The sequence below is a fragment of the Arachis hypogaea genome, chromosome 15 (assembly GCF_003086295.3).
Source record: "Arachis hypogaea cultivar Tifrunner chromosome 15, arahy.Tifrunner.gnm2.J5K5, whole genome shotgun sequence".
NCBI classification, from domain to species: domain Eukaryota; kingdom Viridiplantae; phylum Streptophyta; class Magnoliopsida; order Fabales; family Fabaceae; genus Arachis; species Arachis hypogaea.
Window position 1 is genome coordinate 128,169,125 of NC_092050.1, and position 21,589 is coordinate 128,190,713.

Genomic DNA, 21,589 nt, shown 5'->3' on the forward strand with positions numbered 1-21,589 from the left:
GAGAGAGAGAGTAGGTCTTTAATTTTATTTAGTATAATTCTAATTTTGGCACCAAAACATGAAATCAAATTTGGGTGACGTCTACAATAATGGGAATTCTCACTCTATGTTTTTCATCTGTCCATACAAGTGATGACGAAAGTACAATTGGCTTAGAAAATTTTCCTCCAGCAACATTGACACTGAAAGATTGTTTTTCCCCAAGAGATTTGAACGAGAGAACTTGAGGCACGATGGTGATATTGATGTTGGAAATTTTTGTGACACTGGCCTTGTAGGTGGAATTAGCGATGCCAACATTTGTGACTGTTCTTGTGAAATTTACCATAAACGGTTGCATTAGTTGCACTTGATATACAATTGAAGGATAGTTAATATCTTTGAGCAATGATTTCCCACTTGAAGAAGAACAAGCACTATTATCACCACTGATTTTTCTCACTGTTGCAGTATCATATCCTATGTCACATAACAAATTCACATAGTCATCCTTAGAAAGATCCAAAATGAGTCCAGGGTCAATAACTTTTACCGGGTTTACATGCCCTGCTCCATAAGCAAAATTCTTAAGATCTTGACTACCATTCATCGGTATTGCAGTAGTCATAATAGAAGATTTTATAGCTGCAGGGGACCAATCAGGATGAAAACTCTTAACATATGCAGCTATACCAGTAACATGGGGGCAAGCCATTGATGTTCCTGTCATGATGTTGTATTTGACATGTCTATTGTCTCCGGGGAACCCTGAGGGATTCGCATTAGGCGAAAACGCTGCCAATATTTCAACTCCAGGGGCACTTATGTCCGGCTTCAAAATTTCTGGAATTAATGGATTTGGTCCCCGGGAAGAGAAATCAGCTATGTATGGAGCATTTGGATCATTCATGGCTTCACTCTTGAGAATCTCCACTTGAGGGTTATTAGTAGAATTAGCATATGACAGAGCATGAGCATATGTAATCTCATCTATTCTTGATGCAGGGTAAGGGACAACTCCAGCATGTTGGTCAGAGTTAATCACAATTGATCCAAACGCGCCATATTCATATCCCATTTGAACTCCATCTTCTGAAGAACATAAAAGTATGTTCCCTATTACCTTCTTGGGATCTAGACAATCACAAGTTGAGCCATTGCAATACGGAAGCGAAGCATGCTCCCCAGGAAGTAGAGCAATCTTTTTCCCACTTGATGCGAAACTATTTATCGATCTCCCGGACAATGTTTGTCCATTCCCAAGAGAAAACTTGTCGATGATTCGACGATCCATGATGCTAGCTGCAACGCTTAGTAACCAAGGTGCTACGCTAGTAATAGTCCCTCTATAAGGACCACTGTTTCCACATGACTGGACAGTGAGAATCCCTTTCTCCATTGCATGAAAAGAACCAATTGCTATAACATCTAACTTGAAATCTACTTCTTCTCGACGTCCAAGTGAAATTGTGATGAGATCTACACCATCTGCAATGGCATCATCAAAAGCTTTTAATATGTCAGCCTCAACGCATCGTTCACTTACGCAAACTTGGTAGACGGCTAATCTTGAAGATGGAACCGCTCCTTTTGCAATTCCTTTTGCAATTCCATAAAAGCTTGCGTCTTTTACTTTGTTACCAGCTGCAATTGAGGCTATATGGCTTCCATGACCAACATTGTCTCTTGCGGACGACCCTCCATCGTCGATGTATTTTCTTGCTCCAATGATCTTCTTGTTACAAGTAAAATTGTTCCCTCCTGCACATTTACCTTTCCACGTTTTCGGAGCAGGGCTGAAGCCATAATCAGAAAAACTATCTGACTCAGGCCAAATACCGGTGTCTATGACTCCAATTATGATATCGCTTTCGCCCGGGCTACTTCGCCTTTTGTCTTGGAAACCCATGAAGTCCCAAGACCTTGTTGTATGAAGCTTTAAAGTTTTGCTTTCGAAAACAGAGACTACTTCATCCATTCTAGCAAGATTATGCACTTCTTGGTCTGTTAGTTTTGCAGCAAACCCATTGAAGCTCCGGTTGTAACTTCTGATCAAGGAATGTTCTGCAAAATCATTTCCCATAACTTGGCGTAACATGCTTGAATGCTGAGATGCTGGTGCGTAGTCTCCATTTGGAAGTGACCCCATATACACAACATGTAACTTTCGGTCTTCATTGGCAACGCAAAGCATAAACGTGTACATGGCAAGAATGATTGATGTGCACAATAGAATGTGCTTCCAACCTGCCATTGTTCAAGCTTCAAGGTAAGAACGCTATAGAATTTTGCTCAAAATGATGCTTTATATACGTAAATGATGTAAACACAGTAAGACCAACTTTTGTTTCTAGTTATCAAGACTTGGTGTAAATACTAAATACACAGAAAAGTTTTGCAAGCATTTAATACTCTTTCCATGAACAAAGAACGGAAAATAGATCATATTTATTGCAGGAAAAGGGCATTAAACCCTTTATGACTTTTCTATTTCCAATATATTAATTCTTTTGTATTTATTTGTTTAGCGTAAGGTCATAATTAGGTTCTCCAAAATTTTGATTTTAGACTAATCGCCCAAATTTTTTAAATAAGTTCTTTAAAAAAAGGAGGTTAAAATATAATGACTTTTATTAATAGTAACTTTTAAATAAGAATGATAAAATAGCTTTTGAAAATAGGAGAAGTCATATTTTTTAACTTCTTCAAAAGTTCTTAAATAACTTTTTAAAAAGTTAAAAATTTATCTAAAAAATTGTACCAAACACTATTAATATAACTTTTTATAGGTCAAAAGCTAAAATAAGTAGCTTTTGGAGTTTCCAAACGGACCCTAAAAGTAATTTTTTTGAACTTATGACTTATAAAAAGTAGTAATATTAATGTCTGGTGTAATTTTCAAAACCAAATTGCAACTTTTTAAGAAGCTATTTAGGAGCTTATAGAGAAGTTAAAAAAAATTACTTCTCTCATAATACTACTACTTTTTATCACATTTTTATAAAATAAGCACTTTTAGAGCTAAAAATCCAAATACAAAATAACTTATTTATAAGCTACTTTGAATATATTTATTTATTATTTAAACTATTTTGTCAAAAGGAACTTAATTAAGCTGTTTACCCAAATTGGGTCTAATTAGTTCATAAAAAAAAAAAAGAATTTTGCTAGGTGGACAATAAATTTTATAAACAATGTGAACAATAGACTCTAAAATTGACCTAATAAAATAAAAAAATACTCTACCTCTAAATTACCTCCTAAATCTGCACACTCAGCGAATTGAACATCCAGCTATTATTAATTGTGCATGCGTAAATCGAATCAAAAGAAATAACCATCTAATTAAAAATAATGAACATAATCATTTGGATACCTATTGAATTGAACATTCGACATATTCAATATTCACATTGTTTAGTATTTTCAGTGTCTACCTATAATTTTCCTAAAAAAATATCAAATAGAGAATACTTTATGCTCTTCTATCAATAAAAAACGAAGCAGAATTGTACATATATTTTGTTATTAGAGCTGGAAGTGAGGCGAGTTGAGTCGAGTTAGACCAAACTCAAGTTCGGCTCATGAAAATTAAGCTTAGCTTATGGCTCAACTCATTAACAATTGAGCATATTTCATAAGCTCAAGCTCAACTTAACGAAAGCTCACGAGTTAGTTCGTGCTCACGAGCTGTCTCAAATAATAGGAACATAATCTATAATTCTATATCAATAAATTATAACTTATATATATAAAAAATTATTTAAAAAAAGATAAATTTTATATGTTGTCTATCTATCCATTATAAAATTTTTATTTATGTCTTATATCAAAATTATAGTCTCCAATGCTATCTTCATGTGAAGATGTCATCATGAGAATATTCATCTTATTTTAAACAGTGAAACACTTATTATCTTCTGAATTTTTATAAAACTCTCATCAATTATTATTTATTTGTCACAAATCCTAACGAAATCATTGAAGTTTCACTTTAAAAGTTATTATTTTTGTGAAAATCTTTCGTAAATAAACACATCAATTATAGATAATGACATACATAAACATCACTACTAAATTTTACATAATAAATTAATTAAAAGACATAACGAACTCATTATTTGTTATAGTGAAAAATCTAATTAATATATTTTTTTCAATCATAATAAATATACATTAAAATTAACTACTAAAATAAATCACTAATATATAATACACATTAATCAAATGAACATTGAAAATAAATTAAACTATATGTATAAAATTTTCACTTTATTCGTTCATTTAATATTACAGACGTTTTCGATCACCTACTCCTTTCTATCCGCAAATTAAATACACAATTTTTTTTTTTTTGCGTGTAGAGTATTTTTGTAAAAAAAAAAATCTGTTCTGATATTTTTTCTGTCACACTTTATTTTAATGCACAAATGTTAGAAAACTTAAAATCAAGAACAAAATTAAAGATAATATCAATAAGCACTCTTAATTAATAAATAATAAAGAGAATAGTAGAATAACTTTTAACATTTTTATAAATTTAAAATATAAATAATAACTGAATGATAAACATTTAATAGGAAAATGAAAATTATAAATATTATGAATGGAAAATTGAATTTAATTTTGATTTACTAATAATATAAAAAAAAGTTTACATATGCATCTCATCATTTCAATAAAAATAATTATTTTTAATAATTAATGCATGAATGATCATTTAAATAAATAGACGTGATTAAACGACTAGATAAAATGGTTTACACTGTTAATATATCAAAATTAAATTTTTAAAAAAATAAGAAAAATGACATATAAGATGAAATGAAAAAAGTATTAAAATTTAAAAATTCTTATTTAATACTAAGGAAGACAATAGAAAAAATCTCTGTAATATTACAAAAATATGTTAATGTACGAAACTACCATTGTATTAAAGACACAAACTTAAGTTAATAATTAGTAATATATTTATTCTCTTTATTAATATTAAAGACTTAATTATTTTATTGGTTCTTATAATTTTATTAAATTATAATTAAATTTTTATTATTTAAAAGTTTGTAACTGAAATTTTATACTAAATTAAAACTTTGAATTAGGTTCATTCTAACTATTTTCTGTTAAAAATATAATTGTTTTTAAAATATTTATTTTTGTGTTCGATAAAGAATGAATTATAAAATATTTTAAAAACAAATATTTTTGAATTATTGTGTTTTTCTGAAAAACAATAACTAATAAAGATCTAATTACAAATTTATATCTATTAAAAGGACAAATCACAAATTTATAAACAGTAAAAACTTAGTTAAAAGTTTAGTAAAATTATATATATATAGATAAATAGAATAATTAAACTTTAAATAAATGAACATATGTAATTAATACTTAGTAAATTATCACAATTTTTTAAGGGTCATATTAGAATAAATAATTAGTATCTTCTTGATATTATAAATGGACAATTATTTTGAAACATCAAACTTTTTGTTTAGACGGATATTTTAAAATTGACTTAGCACTATATTAAAAATCGAAAAATGACAAATATATTTAGGCAAAAAAGTTTAACCATAATAGATATTTATTTATGGACCAATGGAATAATACTTGAACTATTTGCGTACAAAGTAGATCCTAAATAAAGGATAGATGCTTAAATGTTACCCCTAATAAAAAAATTAATTTATATATTAAAACGTAAATGATATTTATTGACAAAAGTTAAAACATTTCTTCTTAAAATAACCTGTTCCAGAAATCTTTTTTGTGGAAATTGGCATGAAATGGTTAAAAACACACAAAAGGGGTTGAATCATTCTTAAAAGACTTTTTTTCTAAATCAATTTAGAGAGTGTATCAAACTTTATTTTAAGCATGTGAAGAACGAAAGATATATGTTAATACTGATTTTAATAAAACTTAAGTTCAGAGGTTAAAAAATATTTTCTAATATGTAAGAAAGCAATTGTATGTAAACAAAGAGAACAAAGTTTCAAAAGAAAGTACACAATTATATATATATATATATGTATATGTATATAGCGCAAGGAGAAGAAGTAAACTCATATCATGTTACCGAGTTCGCCGCCTACGGGTCTTACCAGGTCCGGTCCCTAAAGAAGAGGTTTACTTACTCACTACTAGAAAATTAGTTATTACAGACGGATATTTTCAACGGATTTTATCCCACTGAAATACAGACGAAATTTTAGAGGGATTTTTGTCGGAAAACAAAAAAAATAGATTAGCATAAATTACAGACGAAAAAGAAAATCCGTCGATAATTCTGTCAAAAAAATTAATTTTTTTCCGTGAAAAATAATTACAGACGGAAAATCTATCTGTAATTAAATAGAGAAAACGCTGCGTTTTATTAAATTATTACAGACGAAAAATCCGTCTGTAATTTAAATTTTCCGTCGATAATGTTTAGTTGAACCTAGCATATGCCCGAACTCCATTTACAACACACAAATCAAAGAAACCTAGCGGTTTAACTTCAAATCCTTGACCAAAAAAAAAAAACTTCAAATCGCTCCTTCTTCTCTCCGTCGCGCACGAGCTCCTTCTTCTCCATTCCTCGCCTACAGCTCCACTGCCGGCCACCCTAACCGCCGGAGCTACCTTCTCATTCTTCTCCTCTTTTTTAAACAGAGCAAGCTCCGTGTCTTCGCAGAACAAAGCAAGCTCAAGCTCCACCACCGCCGCGCCTCTCTCTCTCCTTTTATCCCCCTCAGTTTTGGCTCGCATACCTTCGCGCAAGCCCTAGCTCTGTGGCGACCAAAATCGGTTCCACCTCTCTCTTTCCCCCTGTTCGAACTGATAGGGTGCGTGAACTAGGGTTTTGGTTTTGTGGCAGTGGTTGTTCATCGGAGAGCCACTGGCGATGCTCCTATGCTCTTGTTGAATGGCGAAGCTTGAAGCAAAGCTGGAAACGATAGTTGATTCCGTTGGTAACTTCTTCTCTGGCAAAGACCAGCTTCCCTGGTGTGACCCTGATATCGTCGCTGTAAGCCTTTTCTTTTTCTCGATTCCATTTTCTTCCTTCAGAATTGATATCAATTTGTGATTTCTTGTTATCTATTGGTCATGATTTCAATCTTGATGTTTAGGTCAAAATCGAAGTGGCGACTATTCAAGGAGTAGGGATCTTGTGGAGAGGTGCCTAATAGTTGTGAGAATATCTTCTCTTCTGAACTCTTATATGGAGTTTAAGTTTCAACTGTGAGAATGTGAGATGATGCTGATTTACATGTTTGAGTAGATTTTTCTTGTTAATTATCATGCTCAAAAGAGACCATAATATTATTATATGATAAGCATGTACTAATACTATGTTATTTACATGTTTGAGTAGATTTTGTTATTCCAAAAGGATGCTTTGTAGTTCCATTTCTTTCAGCAGTCCATTTAGATGAGAATGTGTATAATGAAGCTCTAAACTTAAATCCTTGTTCATATGCATGGTTGTTTTGTTTGCATGGTTTTGATGATAAGCTTGATAGAGTTTGTATTTTAGTATTTTACTCTCTCTGTGATCTTTTGGTTTATTTGCTCTCATTCCCTAAGTTGTTTTTTTTTTCTGATTTTAGTTAGATTAGGTTTAGTTAGATTTGTTTTTTTTTCTGATTTTAGTAGTTAGTTTGATTTAAAATTTGTTATTGAAACTTTTTTCCTCATGGTTTTTCAATTTTTGGTGTTGAGGCGTAGATAGAAAGAAAGCAAAAAGGAAAAGATGTTGAAGGTGAAGGTGTATGCGGACCGCATGTCCCAGCCATTTCGTGCCGTTCTTATCTTCTGCAAGTAATTCAATTCAACGTTGTATTTCTTTTCTGGAATTTGAATTCTGCTACTACTACTGCTAATGCTTAATTTCTCAATAGAGTTAATGGAATAGAATTCAACGAGATTAAAGTTGAAATCTCCAAAAGACAGCAGTTATCTCCCGAATTTGCAGGTAATCGTTACAATTACTAAACCTCCATAATCTGTCTCTATTAACTATCAACCCTTTCAAGAAACTCCCTGCTATTGTTGATGGAAGGTTCAAGCAATTCGAGAGGTACTTCCTTCTTATTTCAATTTCATTTTTATCAATCATTTCCATGCTTACACGGTTACAGTACTATATTATATTATTATTGTTGTTGTTGTTAATATTTATTATCTTTCTCTGTGGTGCTAGAAGGTGCTGAATTAAGGAGAGAAGAGAGAGAGAATTTTGGAGATGGCTTGCTCTTATTAGGAAGACCCTTAAGCTTGTTGGTTGAATGCTTGAAATAATATTTATTTGCATTTTCAAAATGGGGATCATATTTATCCTGTCTTCCTCATGAATTTTTTTCCCTAGCAAATGTAGAATAATAATTTTTTTGTTTAAAGTTGAACTGGTTTCTGATTTCATTATGGTTTTCTCATTATTAGGCCTGAAGAGAGCATTATTCTGAATGCTCTTTCTGCTACCGTTGATTTTACTACTTGTGAATCCATAAGAATGTCTCAGTCTGTGGATAAAACTGGTTTGAGAACCTTGGCTGTTGTAACAAAGGCTGATAAGTCTCCTGAAGGCTTGTTGGAGAAGGTAACTGCTGATGATGTTAACTGGTTTGAGTCTCATCCAATGCTTTCAAAGATTGACAAATCCATTGTTGGTGTTCCTGTTCTGGCACAGAGGCTAGTTCAAGTTCAAGGCATGATCATATCCAAAACTCTGCCCGAAATTGTGAAGAAAATCAATGAGAAGCTGACTTACAAGCTGACTTAATTTCACCAAGATGCTCAACCAGAAGTTCTCCCTCAATCACAGGTACCTCTTCATATCTTTTAGCTGACTTCAAATTAAATTAAGATCCCTTCTCAGTCAACGGAGACTATTAAGGTTGAGGTTGAGGTTGAGCTTTTAACTTCCTTGGCAAAGATTCTATCAAGTATGAGAATACAGTTGAGGTTGAGCTTCCTGTTTACGATGCACTTTTGAAGTTCCAAAAAGGTCAGGAACTATCTTCCCATCACTAAAAAAAAGAAGAGAAAAAGACAAAGAAACTTTATTTGTTACCATTATAAGTGAGAAGTTTTCAAATACATTCCTGTTATTAATTTTCAGATAAGCGCCCCGGTGATGATCTTTTTGACAAGTTGGATACAAGTAAATTAAATGCTCATCTGAAGGAACTCATGCCTGGCCTAACTGCAAAGGTCTTCCGTACATTCAATGCATCTATCACGTTGGATGATATGGTAAGAACTGCTTTATTGAAATGGCATGTTCTGTGTTTTAGCAATTGGCATTTGTATATTTTGTTAATAATTCTATGTCTGACATTGAAAATGCTCTTTCGTCCACCCTTATCCATTTAGGTTAGAGGGCAATTTTAACTATTGAAATTTTCTATTAGCTTTTAATTTTGGCACCATTGGAATATTGGATTACCTCTTTACATGTCGAAGGTCATATAAAAATGTACAAAGCACAGAACTATATAATAGCGCTGCCAATAAACATGGGAAAAAACACAAAATCTTCTCTTGGAGCTACTCACCCATGAAATTCTATAATAAATCCTTGTGCTTCTAGATATATTCCAAGTGGAAAGTTCATTTCTTATGTATTTATGATGATTTCTTGTGTTGGATTATATATGGACATGCATGCTTAATTTTCCTGGAATCATGTGACAACAGTTGAATAAGGAAACTAAAGAGGGTGATGTTGTCGAAAAGATTCTTGTTTATCAACATGCAAATAAACAGGTAATTTCACTAAGTGATCAATTCTTTATACCAATGATATTGCATTTGTGTAATTTTTTTTTCATGTTCAAGTTTTATTGACTTGTGTTTTCCGTAAAAGGTTGCAATCATTTGTAATCATCAACGCAGTGTTTCAAAATCTCACTCATCACAAATTGAAAAGTTAACAAACAAGATTGGTGAGCTTCAGGTAATGGACTTGTTACTGGGTGAATTTCTTGATTGATATGCTTGAATTTTTACAGTAGACTTGCCTTGTGGCTCATAAACATATAATTGGATTTGGCTTAATCTTATAATTTTGGTAAATGTAATGCACAGGCTAGAGAAAAAGATCTCTCAAACCAATGCAAAGATTGAGAAAATGGAACGTGATATGAAGACAAAAGAAGATCTGAAAACTGTGGCATTGGGCACGTCCAAGATAAACTATCTTGACCCTAGGATTACAGTTGCCTGGTGCAAATAGAATGAGGTTCCCATTGAAAAGGTGCTGGCTTCTTTTCTTGTATATGAAAAGTTATTTTGTTGTGTTTCAGCATATTTTTGGATAAAATCATTAAAAATCAGTTTTTGCATACCTGCATTAATTTTAAAAAATCATTTAAATACGAAACTGAATATATAAGAAAATGCATGAATGAAGAATGAAAGATACCTTGTGAAAAGAAGAGTCTGTAAAATTAAACATATATATATAAATATGACAGTGGATAATTCTGAAAGCTGAACAGCCCTCATTTTCAGTCCACAAAGGGATATCTTGTGCTGTTTGTTCAACTTCTTGCTCTTATTAAAGTTATTAATTAAGTTATTAAAGAAAACATTTGGCTTGCTGCACTTTCTATAATTTTGAGATTAATGACCTTAATTCAAAGCCAGTATATGGTGAGCATGATCATGATTTTTCTGTCTGGCCAATGAGAGAATTTCCTGTCCAATTTTTCTTGAAGGTTATTGTAGGAGAGATCAAGCACTCTCAAGCTGCTCATGTCACCAACTTGTGGAGGGACTTTTCCAGTGAGTTGATTGTGGGAAAGATCAAGTGCTTCTAATTTCAACAGATTCCCAAGAAAAGTTGGGATTTCACTTGAGAGATTGTTGTATCTGAGGTCTAAATTGATCTGGAGATTTTGGAGTTTTTCAATTTCTGTTTTAGTATGGAAAATAACACAGCTTTTAGTATAGTTGATAGTTTTAATATGGTTGAATAATACATTGAGGATTATAGTTGATGTATCAATACATTTTGTTTGTATTTTGAATTATATTGACTTGTTTGTTTATTATAGTACTTTTCTTTTAGTTTGATAATACAATGAATTTGTTTATTTTTTTGAAATATTATAAATATTTGAATACAAATTAGATAAAAATTTGTATTAAATTTATATTTATTTTGTATGAAAACAAGTTTATTTTGTAATTGAAAAAATAAAAAAAATTCTATTTTACCTTACTGACAGATTTACAGACGGATTTTCTATCTGTAATCAGAGTGTGAGATGATTTTTCAAGGTTCAAATTACAGACGGAAAATCCGTCGGAAAATTCGTCTGTAATTATAGACGAAAAATCCGTCTGTAATTACAGACAGGAAATCCGTCTGAAAATCCGTCTGTAATTACAGACGAAAAATCCGTCGGAAAATTCGTCTGTAATTACAGACAGAAAATCCGTCGGAAAGTTCGTCGCCTTTGGGAAATGGATAGAAAATTTACAGAGGAAAAATCCGTCGGTAACTGATAAAAATCCGTCTGTAATTTTCCGACGAAAAAAAAATTCGTCGGTAAATAATTTCCGACGGGGCTTTTACAGAGGGACAAAATCCGTCGGTAACCAAAAATCCGTCTGTAATAAGGAGTAAATCCGTCTGTAAATCTGTCTGTATTAATCAATTTTCTAGTTGTGACTTTTGTACTAGCGGAAGCGTACTTAGCATCATTTCCAGCATTTTCTACAAGTTGTGGTAGGTATCGACTGAGAGAAGCTACTTTTTCATTCGTTCTTCTGTTGAATGTAGTCCTCTTGAGCTGAGCTCTCTTTGAGGGCAGATTACATACAATACAAGATTTCTTTCATTTTTGCTCTAACAAAAAGTGGGAGGTGCCTGACCTCACCAAAAAAAGGGCTTTTCCCAGAGAATCTCCTTAGCCCTATATATATATATTTGTCGAGATCTAGTTCCCAAAAATAGTTGATTTTTATTACATCAAACAATGATATAAGATGGGTTTTTGATTTTTTGGCCCCGCTTTCCATAAAAAAGAATAATAATACAAGATTATCTTTAGATTAATCTTCTCAAATTTTCTTAACTCAGATCCAATAATCTAAGACATTTAGAAATTTTTTCTCAAATTTCCTCAATTATCTCATCATATTACAAATATAGAAAAAATTTTAGAACTCATTCCTTATTATTTTCTTTTTCAGGCTATGCTGATAATAATAACTACTTGATTAGATTGCAATGAGTGTAAAACTTTTGGACATATAGCTCCCGACACTCACCATGGCTCATGGTATTGTTTTAGATAGCAGGGATGATAATTAAGCTTCCCACATTCATTTATCAAAACACGTATGCTTCAAGAGAGATATACCCACACGCTTATATGGCATATTTTGTTTCTCTTTTCAAACCATATGAGATTTTAAAGTTTTAGATATATCTAATTTTTTTTATAACTTTAAAAATCTCTAGTGATAAAAAATGCTCACACAAATGTTAACTTCATATATCTTAGATTAACATTTGATAATTAATAAAGATAACAGTCATGCTACTAGTTCACAAAAATAGTTGATTTTTATTACATCAAACAATGATATAAGATGGATTTTTGACTTTTTGGCCATGCTTTCCATAAAAAAGAATAATGATACAAGATTATCTTTAGATTAATCTTCTCAAATTTTCTTAACTGAGATCCAATAATCTAAGACATTTAGATATTTTTTCTCAAGTTTTCTCAATTACCTCATCATATTACAAATATAGAAAAAATTTTAGAACTCATTCCTTATTATTTTCTTTTTCAGGCTATGCTGATAATAATAACTACTTGATTAGATTGCAATGAGTGTAAAATTTTTGGACATATAGCTCCCGACACTCACCATGGCTCATGGTATTGTTTTAGATAGTAGGGATGATAATTAAGCTTCCCACATTCATTCATCAAAACACGTATGCTTCAAGAGAGATATACTCACACGCTTATATGACATATTTTGTTTCCCTTTTCAAACCATATGAGATTTTAAAGTTTTAGATATATCTAATTTTTTTTATAACTTTAAAAATCTCTAGTGATAAAAAATGCTCACACAAATGTTAACTTCATATATCTTAGATTAACATTTGATAATTAATAAAGATAACAGTCATGCTACGCATTTATATAATTTTTTATTTAAATTTGTTGCGGCCCAGCCCAGCTGGCGGAATGGTCGACCCGACCTACGAGTGACCAAGTCTACGCGGTTGGGTTAACACACGCAACCCGCCCGACCTACGATCCGGACACGTTCCCCTGTCGCCAGCTGTCTGACAGCTGGGGGGTAGGAAGCTTCCAGGAAGAGGGGCATTCTTCGTGGGGCCTGCCCTACTGACACTGACAGGGTATAAAGAGGGAGGGTCCTACCCTTCTCCCCAAGGTACGTCACTTTATTCCCTTCTTACACACCACCTACGCACCCTTCTGACTTGAGCGTCGGAGTGTCCTTACAGGTGGTCACCCCGTCCTTCACCTCGCGAAGAGCTCGGGAAGCCGGCAGCTTCAACATCTCTCGCCCTAGACCTAGATAAAGGCTAGACCCATCTTCTCACCCAGGAGTCTCACCCGATCCGTTCGGAACCTGACCAATCGAACATTGACGCCGTCTGTGGGGACATGGACTATTTTCTGGGCATAGTAGGGGCGGACGATGGAGGCGAGCCCCGCAGGGAGGGGGCGGACCCCAGAGGCAGTAGGGTAGCCACAGGCGCTCCCACTCACGAGCGCACCATATCCCCCCGCGGCAACCCGAGAGACGACCCTTTGGAGGAGCAGGCAGTGATAGTGCAAGAATAATACAAGAACTACGCCACAGAGTGCAAAACCTAGAACGGGAAGTGGCCAGCAGAGAGTGCCATCAGCCGACTCCCAATCAAGAGCGTTCCTGATCTCCTCAAAGGAGAGAAAGAAGTCTCCGAAGAAGTCGCTCCAGGCGTACTCCAAGCCCCCAGACAAAGTCTGAGAGCCAGGAAAGTAGGGAGGTGTCGAGGAGACGACGAGATCCTGTGATTTACTCCGGATCACCGATGAGAGAGGCCGTAGAAGACGACCAAAAAGACAGTAGAGAAAGATTAAGGAGAAGCCGACCACGGCAAGAAGACAACAGGCAGGGATCAAGAAGAAGCCGACTACACAGGGATGACAGTCGAGAAAGAACGAGGAAAAGGCGACAACCAGTGGTCATGGGAGCAACCCCCTTCCACCACTCGATCTTGGAAGTCCAGTTACTGAAGCACTTTAACAAACCAACAGATATGAGGTATGATGGGACTCAAGATCCCCAGGAGCATCTAACGGCCTTTGAAGCCAGAATGAACCTGGAAGGGGTAGGCGATGAAGTAAGGTGCCGCGCTTTCCCCGTAACTTTAGCAGGATCGGCGATTCGTTGGTTCAATGCCCTCCTTCAGGGCTCCATAACTGCATTCGCCGACATTAGTCGTGCCTTCCTGGCTCAGTTCACCATGCGTATCGCTAAAGAGAAACACCCGATCAATCTGTTAGGAGTAACACAAAGAACCGGCGAGCCGACTCAGAAGTACCTGGACAGATTCAACGACGAGTGTTTGGAGATTGACGGCCTAACCGATTCGGTAGCCAGCCTATGTCTGACCAACGGGTTATTGAACGAGGATTTCAGGAAACACCTTACCACCAAGCCCGTTTGGACAATGCAGGAAATCCAGAACGTAGCCAGGGAGTACATCAATGATGAGGAAGTAAGCCAGGTCATGGCGGCCAACAAGTGGCAGCCCGCTTACAACCATACCCGCCAACACGGCAGCGGAGAAAGGCTTAAGGAACACTCCAAAGACGGAGTCCCAGCTAAAAGCTCCAGGCCATTCCCCCGGGTCGGCAAGTTCACCAATTACACCCCCCTAGCCGCTCCAATTGTGGAGGTCTATCAACAAATAGCCGATAAGGGTATTTTGTCGAAGCCCCGACCTCTCAAGGATAGGACCGGAGGAAACAAGAGCCTCTATTGCGATTACCATAAGGGTTTTGGTCACAAGACCCGAGACTGTTTTGATCTCAAAGACGCCTTAGAACAGGCAATCCGGGATGGCAAGCTGGCAGAACTGTCCCATCTTATAAGAGAGCCGAGGAGGCGAGATGGGGATCGACCCGAGGATAAGGACAGAGCCATGAGACGAAGGAGGGAACTTGAGGAAGAAAGCGAACGGGGACTCACGGTGGTGAACGTTGTAGTCGGAAGGGATGCCGCCCCAGGTCAATGTCGGCGTGCAAAAAGGACGCCAAAGTCTTGGCAGTATCCTCGTCCAGCACCACACCTCCCCCCAGGAAAGCACCACTAATCTCGTTTGGACCTAAAGACCAGTGGATTGAAAGCATGCAAGAAAACCCTCCTTTGGTGATCACGTCTAGGGTAGGAACCGGATTGGTTAAGTGAATCCTAGTGGATACCGGCGCGGATTCGAACATCATGTTCCGCAATGTATTTGATGCCTTAGGTCTACGAGATGTCGACCTGAAGACCCACCAGCACGGTGTGGTCGGTCTCGGAGACCACTTCATCAAGCCAGACGGGATAATCTCTTTACCAGTCTCCATAGGCAGGGATCTAGAAAGGAGGACCGTAATGGCGGAGTTCGTTGTCCTAAGGGACTCCACAGCCTATAACATCATAATGGGAAGAAAAACCATCAATGAACTTGGAGCAGTAATCTATACTAAGTTACTGGTAATGAAGTTTGTTTCTGATAATGGGTCGATTGGATCCATCAAGGGATATTTAGAAACGGCAGTCGCATGCGACAACGCCAGCCTCTCCCTAAGGAAGAAATCCAAGGAAGCAGCCGGGGTCTTCTTGGCCGACTTGGATGCAAGAGTTGAGGACAAGCCTAGGCCAGAGCCTGAGGGAGACCTCGAGAAAATCAGGGTCGGTGACTCAGAGGAAAAGTTCACCTTCGTGAACAGGAACCTCCCCTATGAAGTAAAGGAGCCATTGGTGGCAGTAATTCAGAAAAACGGCGAACTGTTTGTATGGACGCCAGCCGACATGCTGGGTATTGACCCCAACATCATGTCGCACCACCTTGTGGTCAGAGCGGACGCTAAGCCGATAGCTCAGAAGAGGAGGAAGATGTCTCAAGAAAGAGCCGATGAAGTGGCTAGACAGACGGCCGGCCTCTTGCAAGCGGGATTCATCCGGGAGCTGGAGTACTCAACATGGCTGTCAAACGTTGTCTTGGTTAGGAAAACTAGCGGGAAGTGGAGAATGTGTGTAAACTACTCTGACCTCAACAAAGCTTGCCCCAAGGACTCCTTCCCCCTCCCTAATATTGATGCACTGGTAGACGCAGCCTCGGGTTATCGGTACTTGAGCTTCATGGACGCCTATTCTGGGTATAACCAGATCCTGATGCATCAACCGGATGAAAAAAAAGCCGGCGTTCATAATTCCAGGAGGAACGTATTCCTACAAGGTTATGCCGTTTGGGCTGAAGAACGCGGGAGCCACGTACCAAAGACTGATAAACAAGATATTCTGCGACCTCATCGGTAAGACGGTGGAGGTCTACGTGAACGACATCCTAGTCAAGACCGTCAGGGCCGACGACCTCATTGGTAACCTGGAGAGCGTGTTCGTAGCTCTTTGGCGACACCATATGAGGTTAAATCCGCTCAAGTGCGCCTTCGCCATGGAGGCCGAAAAATTCCGGGGATTCATGATAACCCAGAGAGGGGTAGAAGCTAATCCGGAAAAGTGTGAGGCGATCTTATGAATGACAAGCCTGGGAAGCGTAAAGGACGTGCAGAGACTTGCCGGAAGGTTAACCGCGCTATCTCGGTTCCTCGGCGCGTCGGCTGCCAAGGCCCTCCTTTTCTTCAATCTGATGAAGAAAGGGATAGCGTTTGAATGGACCCCGGTTTGCGAGGAAGCCTTTAATCACTTCAAGAGAATTATCTCATCACCACCAATCCTCGGTAAGCCCAAGAATGGGGAAATGCTATTCCTGTACTTGGCAGTAACAGACGAGGCTTTGGCGGCCGTCTTGTTACGAGAAGAGGGGAAGGTCCAGCAGGCGGTTTACTTTGTAAGCAAAGTGCTGCAAGGGGCGGAGTTGAGATATAGCAAGTTAGAAAAGCTGGCTTACGCGTTGCTGACCTCGTCCCGCAGGCTTCGGCAGTATTTTCAAGGGCACCCAATAACAATTAGAACAGACCAGGCGATCCGGCAGATATTGCAAAAACCCGACCTGTCGGGCTGGATGATGGCCTGGGCAATTGAGCTGTCCCAATATGATCTGCAGTACGAGCCTAGACATGCCATTAAGGCCCAGGCAATGGCAGACTTCCTAGTTGAGGTGACAAGGGATCATCCCGAGAAACCGAACATACGGTGGAAGCTCCACGTAGATGGAGCCTCCAACCAAACGTTCGGAGGAGCAGGAATCATATTGGAAAGTCCCACCGGAGCCGTGTACGAGCAGTCGATCAAGTTCGACTTTCCTGTATCCAATAACCAAGCAGAATACGAGGCCCTCCTGGGTGGCCTCCAGTTGGCAAAAGAGGTCGGGGCCACAACAATAGAAGTGTGTAATGACTCCCAAATCATCACGTCACAGGTCAATAGGACATACCAAACTAGGAATTCACTGCTGCAGAAGTACTTGGAGCAAGTCAACAGGCTGAGCAAGGAATTTGACGAGGTCACCGTACGGCACGTCCCTAGGGAGAAAAACACAAGGGCCGACCTCTTATCAAAGCTGGCAAGCATGAAGCCGGGAACGTGCAACCGTTCCCTCATCCAAGGCTTGATGAAGGAACCGGCAGTGACCTTGCACCTTGTCCGCTCAAGCCCCTCATGGATGGACGCGATTACCGATTTCTTGGAGAACGGTAAGCTCCATAGTGACGATAAAACAGCAAGAGGGCTAAGAAGAGAAGCAGCCAAGTACACCATAATACAGGGCCAATTATTTAAAAAAGGGCTTAGCCAACCCCTACTGAAGTGCCTGCATCCCGACCAAACGGACTACATCCTACGCGAAGTGCACGAAGGATGTTGCGGCCACCACATTGGGGGAAAGGCTCTAGCCCGAAAACTTGTCAGGGCTGGTTACTACTGGCCTTCGATGATGGCGAACTCCAAAGCGTTCGTGGAGAAATGCAAGAGGTGTCAGGAGAACGCCAACTTCCACAAAGCGCCGACAGTAGAACTTAGCCTCCTGATGGCCTCCCGACCATTTTCGAAGTGGGGAGTCGACCTGTTGGGTCCATTCTCGGTAGGGCCCAGGCAGGTGAAGTACTTACTTGTCGCCATCGACTACTACACTAAGTGGGTGGAAGCCGAGCCATTAGCCAGCATATCATCGGCCAACTGTCGAAAGTTCATGTGGAGGCAAGTGATAACCAGATTTGGGATCCCAGAGGTCGTCGTCTCGGATAACGGCACCCAGTTTGCTGATAAGAAGTTCAGAGAATTCCTAGCCGGCTTGGGCATAAAGCAGAGGTTCTTGTCAGTTGAACACCCCCAAACCAATGGCCAAGTCGAGGCTGCTAACAAAGTCATCTTACATGGCCTCAAAAAGCGAATTGACCACAAGAAAGGAGCATGGGCAGACGAGTTAGCCTCGGTCCTCTGGTCCTACCGCACCACCCAGCAATCGTCTACCGGAGAGACCCCTTTCCGCCTCACTTATGGGGTAGACGCAATAATTCCTGTGGAGATTGGTGAGCCGAGCCCGCGGCTGATATTGGGAGGAATCGAAGAGGCCGTGGAGAAAGACCTAGCAGACGAGGCTAGGGAGATGGCCCACTTGTCGAAAACGGCATTAAAACAGAGGATGCCCTGCGCTACAACGCCAAGGTACTCAAGAGGGAATTCAAGCAAAATGACCTGGTTTTATGGCGTAACGACATTGGACCCCCGACCCCGGGAGAAGGGAAGTTGGCGGCCAACTGGGAAGGCCCATACAGGGTAAAAGAGGTAATCGGCAAAGGCGCCTACAGGTTGGAACGACTGGACGGCAAATAAGTCCCGAGAACATGAAACGCGGGCAACTTAAGAAGGTTCTATTCCTAGGCCAAGAACACCGACTGGACGGCCTGCCAGGTCCAGTAAGATCCGCATTACCTTATGTTAAATCATTTACCCTTGTCAATCACTTATTTCGTTATGTGTCTGACCAGTTATCGATTAATGTTCACTTTATGATGAATTCTCTTTCCTTATATATTCTATATTATTAACGAGTTTGTTATGTCTAAGAAACACCACGGCGACACGGTAGCCCGGGATTGATCACCCCGGGAACCATCAAAGTAATACACCATAATAAGCGGCTGTAACAACAATAAAAGCCATGACCTGGCTTCGACAGTTACCAACATAACGGTAAACGAATCTAAGCAAGTAGCCAATACCAACATAACGGTAACAAAATACAGTATAAGGGTATTACCGACTCCGCAGAAAACAAACAGTAATTACAAGCCGACCAAAAGGCTAACATTTTCAACAAAAGCAATCCAGAAATTACAAAGTTCACAAGTTACAAGATGACAAAGTTCACAAATTAGAAAAGCACAAGTTACTTCTTCGGCATGTCGACGATCTTGCCATCCTTGATAGTCTTGAAGACGCCAACAGCCGAGGTGTCGAAGTCGGGATATAGCAGCTTTACTTGAGCTTTGAGAGCTTCCTAGGTCATCAGGATGGCATTCTTGCCTTGCTTTACGGTCTCTCTATACTTCTTCTTGAATTCAGCAGTCTCAGCTTGAGATGTCTTGATCGAGGAAAGCGCCTCGTCACGCTCCTTCTCCAGTTCAGCCAGCCGACCTTGAGAAGAGTTAAGTTGACCTTCCAAGATAAGCTCCCGCTTAGTAAGGCGGGCCACGGCAGCATCAGAGGTCTTCACTTTCTCCTCCGTGGTCTTCAACTTCTTGTCAGCAACCTTAGCCTTCTCTTCGGCTGACTTGGCCTTCTCCTCGGCAGCCGCAAGCTGCTCCTGAAGCAACTTCACCTCCTCTCTGTATCTGGCGTTAGCCTTGACCGAAATTCAAGCTTCACCTCAAGAGATCGGGTCCCCGCCAAGGCAGAGTCAGCCTTTCTTGCTATGGCGGCCCCCTGAGTAGAGTGCGATACATCCACCTCGCTTGAGAAAAGAGGTCCCCACCAAAGAAGAAGTTCTCCGTGCCAGGAAGTAATTGGGAATCGATAAAGTTTCTGGCATCAAAGTTCTTCTCCATGACGGTAAGAACCCCCTCAGGACTGGAGGATGGCTTCGTCTTCCTTGGGTTGTCAATGACAACCACCTCTTCCTCCAAGTCTGCCTCTTCCTGGGGCTCCGGTTCAACTTCCACCTCAGGACGAGGAGTCACTCCAGTACTAGTGCCGGCCATCTCCCCTTGGGAGGGCTGGGATTGAACCTCCGGGTTGACGGTATCCTAATGGGATTGAACCTTCGGGTTGACGGTATCCTCAGGAGGCACCTCCTGAGCGGGGGTAGCGGAGTCGTCCTCACTACCAGCCAAGAAGGTGTTGAATAAGCCCTCAAGTCCAGTCACCTCGGCAGACATTGACACTGCAATGAAACACAAAAATCAGTTAACCGTCAAATCGGGCAGATAAACCAAAATAATATGTAAGCACAGGCAAATCACTAGATGGCTACTCACGTATATAATTCCTGGCCATATCCCGGTCACCCATAAGAAGATGGGGGTTACCAAGGTTCTTCCCAAAAATAGCCAACTCTTTATACGTTATCTTAGTAAAGGCGTTAGCCCCTGCCCCAAAACTCCAGTACGTCGGTATGCGACGTTCCCCTTCTAGCGTCAACCAAAAGGGATGCCGACCTTCGGGCGGGCGGACCTTGAAGTACTTATCCTTAAAATCATGGTAAGAATCTTCAAACACGCCGAAGATCCTCCGGCCTTGGGCTGCCCAGAAGGACATGAAGCCCTTTTTGGCCCTCCCTTCCTTAGAAGGATTTGTCAAAGTAAAAAAAAAAAAACAAAAATACTTCAACGGAGACCGGCAGCTCCAAATGTTCGCAAACCATCTCGAAACAGTGGATGGAAGCCCAGCTGTTCGGATGCAATTGGGATGGCGCCACGTCACAACGATTGAGTAGCGCCATCTGGAAAGGGGAAAAGGGGAGACAAATTCCCAGGCGAGTGACCATGGCCTTTTGTAACCACATCCAGTCGGGGACGTGGGGAGAATGCAAGTTTAGCTGGAATATCCTTTTGTTGTCGGCAGGGGTGAAAACTTCATAGTTAGCTTCCTCATCAGTCCCGCCGTAAAGATAGTCGTTCCGCCGAAACTCGGTAAGCTCCTCCAGGGACATTTAGTTTGGGGTCTCCTTTACATCTGAGGTCACCCACGCATATCGGTCGTAGGGAGCCGGTCTCACAACCCTCACGACGGGACGCTGGGCCATACCTATAGTGGGGGCACCACTCAAAATCAGTCTAGAAGGTAGGGAGGTCGGCAGTACTACCAGAAACTACAATGTCACTATCAAAAGCTAGAGTTTGCCTATCCAGTAACTATAATCATCAAAATGAGGCCAGAAAAACAAAATCCTAGAATGGTAACCCTC

At 39.2% G+C, this 21,589-nt stretch overlaps 3 protein-coding genes across 14 annotated transcripts; 2 read left to right on the top strand and 1 right to left on the bottom strand.

Moving 5' to 3' along the window:
* LOC112750639 (subtilisin-like protease SBT4.6) lies at positions 1–2,301 on the bottom strand. Its single transcript, XM_025799444.3, has one exon. It carries the CDS (start codon positions 2,231–2,233, stop codon positions 65–67), a length of 2,169 nt encoding a protein of 722 aa, XP_025655229.1. The 5' UTR covers positions 2,234–2,301; the 3' UTR covers positions 1–64.
* Positions 2,302–6,448: 4,147 nt separating this feature from the next.
* LOC112750641 (DNA topoisomerase 1) lies at positions 6,449–11,024 on the top strand. 12 transcript variants are annotated; one of them, XM_072216755.1, is made up of 7 exons: positions 6,449–6,994; positions 7,098–7,146; positions 7,700–7,788; positions 7,869–7,942; positions 8,410–8,566; positions 8,657–8,791; positions 9,089–9,222. In XM_072216755.1, the coding sequence occupies exons 1-4, from the start codon at positions 6,893–6,895 to the stop codon at positions 7,872–7,874; spliced, it is 246 nt and encodes an 81-aa protein (XP_072072856.1). In that variant the 5' UTR covers positions 6,449–6,892; the 3' UTR covers positions 7,875–7,942; positions 8,410–8,566; positions 8,657–8,791; positions 9,089–9,222. The 12 variants fall into 12 exon arrangements, with proteins under 12 accessions (XP_072072856.1, XP_072072847.1, XP_072072849.1 ...); XM_072216746.1 differs by lacking the exon at positions 7,869–7,942 and adding an exon at positions 8,864–8,974 and having other exon boundaries at positions 7,098–7,217; positions 7,696–7,788; positions 9,089–9,174; XM_072216748.1 differs by lacking the exon at positions 7,869–7,942 and adding an exon at positions 8,864–8,974 and having other exon boundaries at positions 7,098–7,217; positions 9,089–9,174.
* A 4,435-nt stretch (positions 11,025–15,459) lies between these two features.
* On the top strand, positions 15,460–16,762 carry LOC140179313 (uncharacterized). Its single transcript, XM_072218037.1, has 2 exons — positions 15,460–16,227; positions 16,424–16,762. Exons 1-2 carry the CDS (start codon positions 15,460–15,462, stop codon positions 16,760–16,762), a joined length of 1,107 nt encoding a protein of 368 aa, XP_072074138.1.
* The last annotated feature ends 4,827 nt before the right edge of the window (positions 16,763–21,589 follow it).

Excerpts from the sequence above, each read along its gene's own strand:
- LOC112750641 (XM_072216752.1), top strand. The coding sequence starts at position 7,721 with ATGTTGAAGGTGAAGGTGTATGCGGACCGCATGTCCCAGCCATTTCGT. Across the intron at positions 7,789-8,409 it reads GCCGTTCTTATCTTCTGCAA|GCCTGAAGAGAGCATTATTC; the intron begins GTAATTCAATTC and ends TCTCATTATTAG. Across the intron at positions 8,567-8,656 it reads CTGAAGGCTTGTTGGAGAAG|AGGCTAGTTCAAGTTCAAGG; the intron begins GTAACTGCTGAT and ends GTTCTGGCACAG.
- LOC140179313 (XM_072218037.1), top strand. The coding sequence starts at position 15,460 with ATGTTCCGCAATGTATTTGATGCCTTAGGTCTACGAGATGTCGACCTG. Across the intron at positions 16,228-16,423 it reads GGCTGTCAAACGTTGTCTTG|CCGGCGTTCATAATTCCAGG; the intron begins GTTAGGAAAACT and ends ATGAAAAAAAAG.
- LOC112750639 (XM_025799444.3), bottom strand. The coding sequence starts at position 2,233 with ATGGCAGGTTGGAAGCACATTCTATTGTGCACATCAATCATTCTTGCC.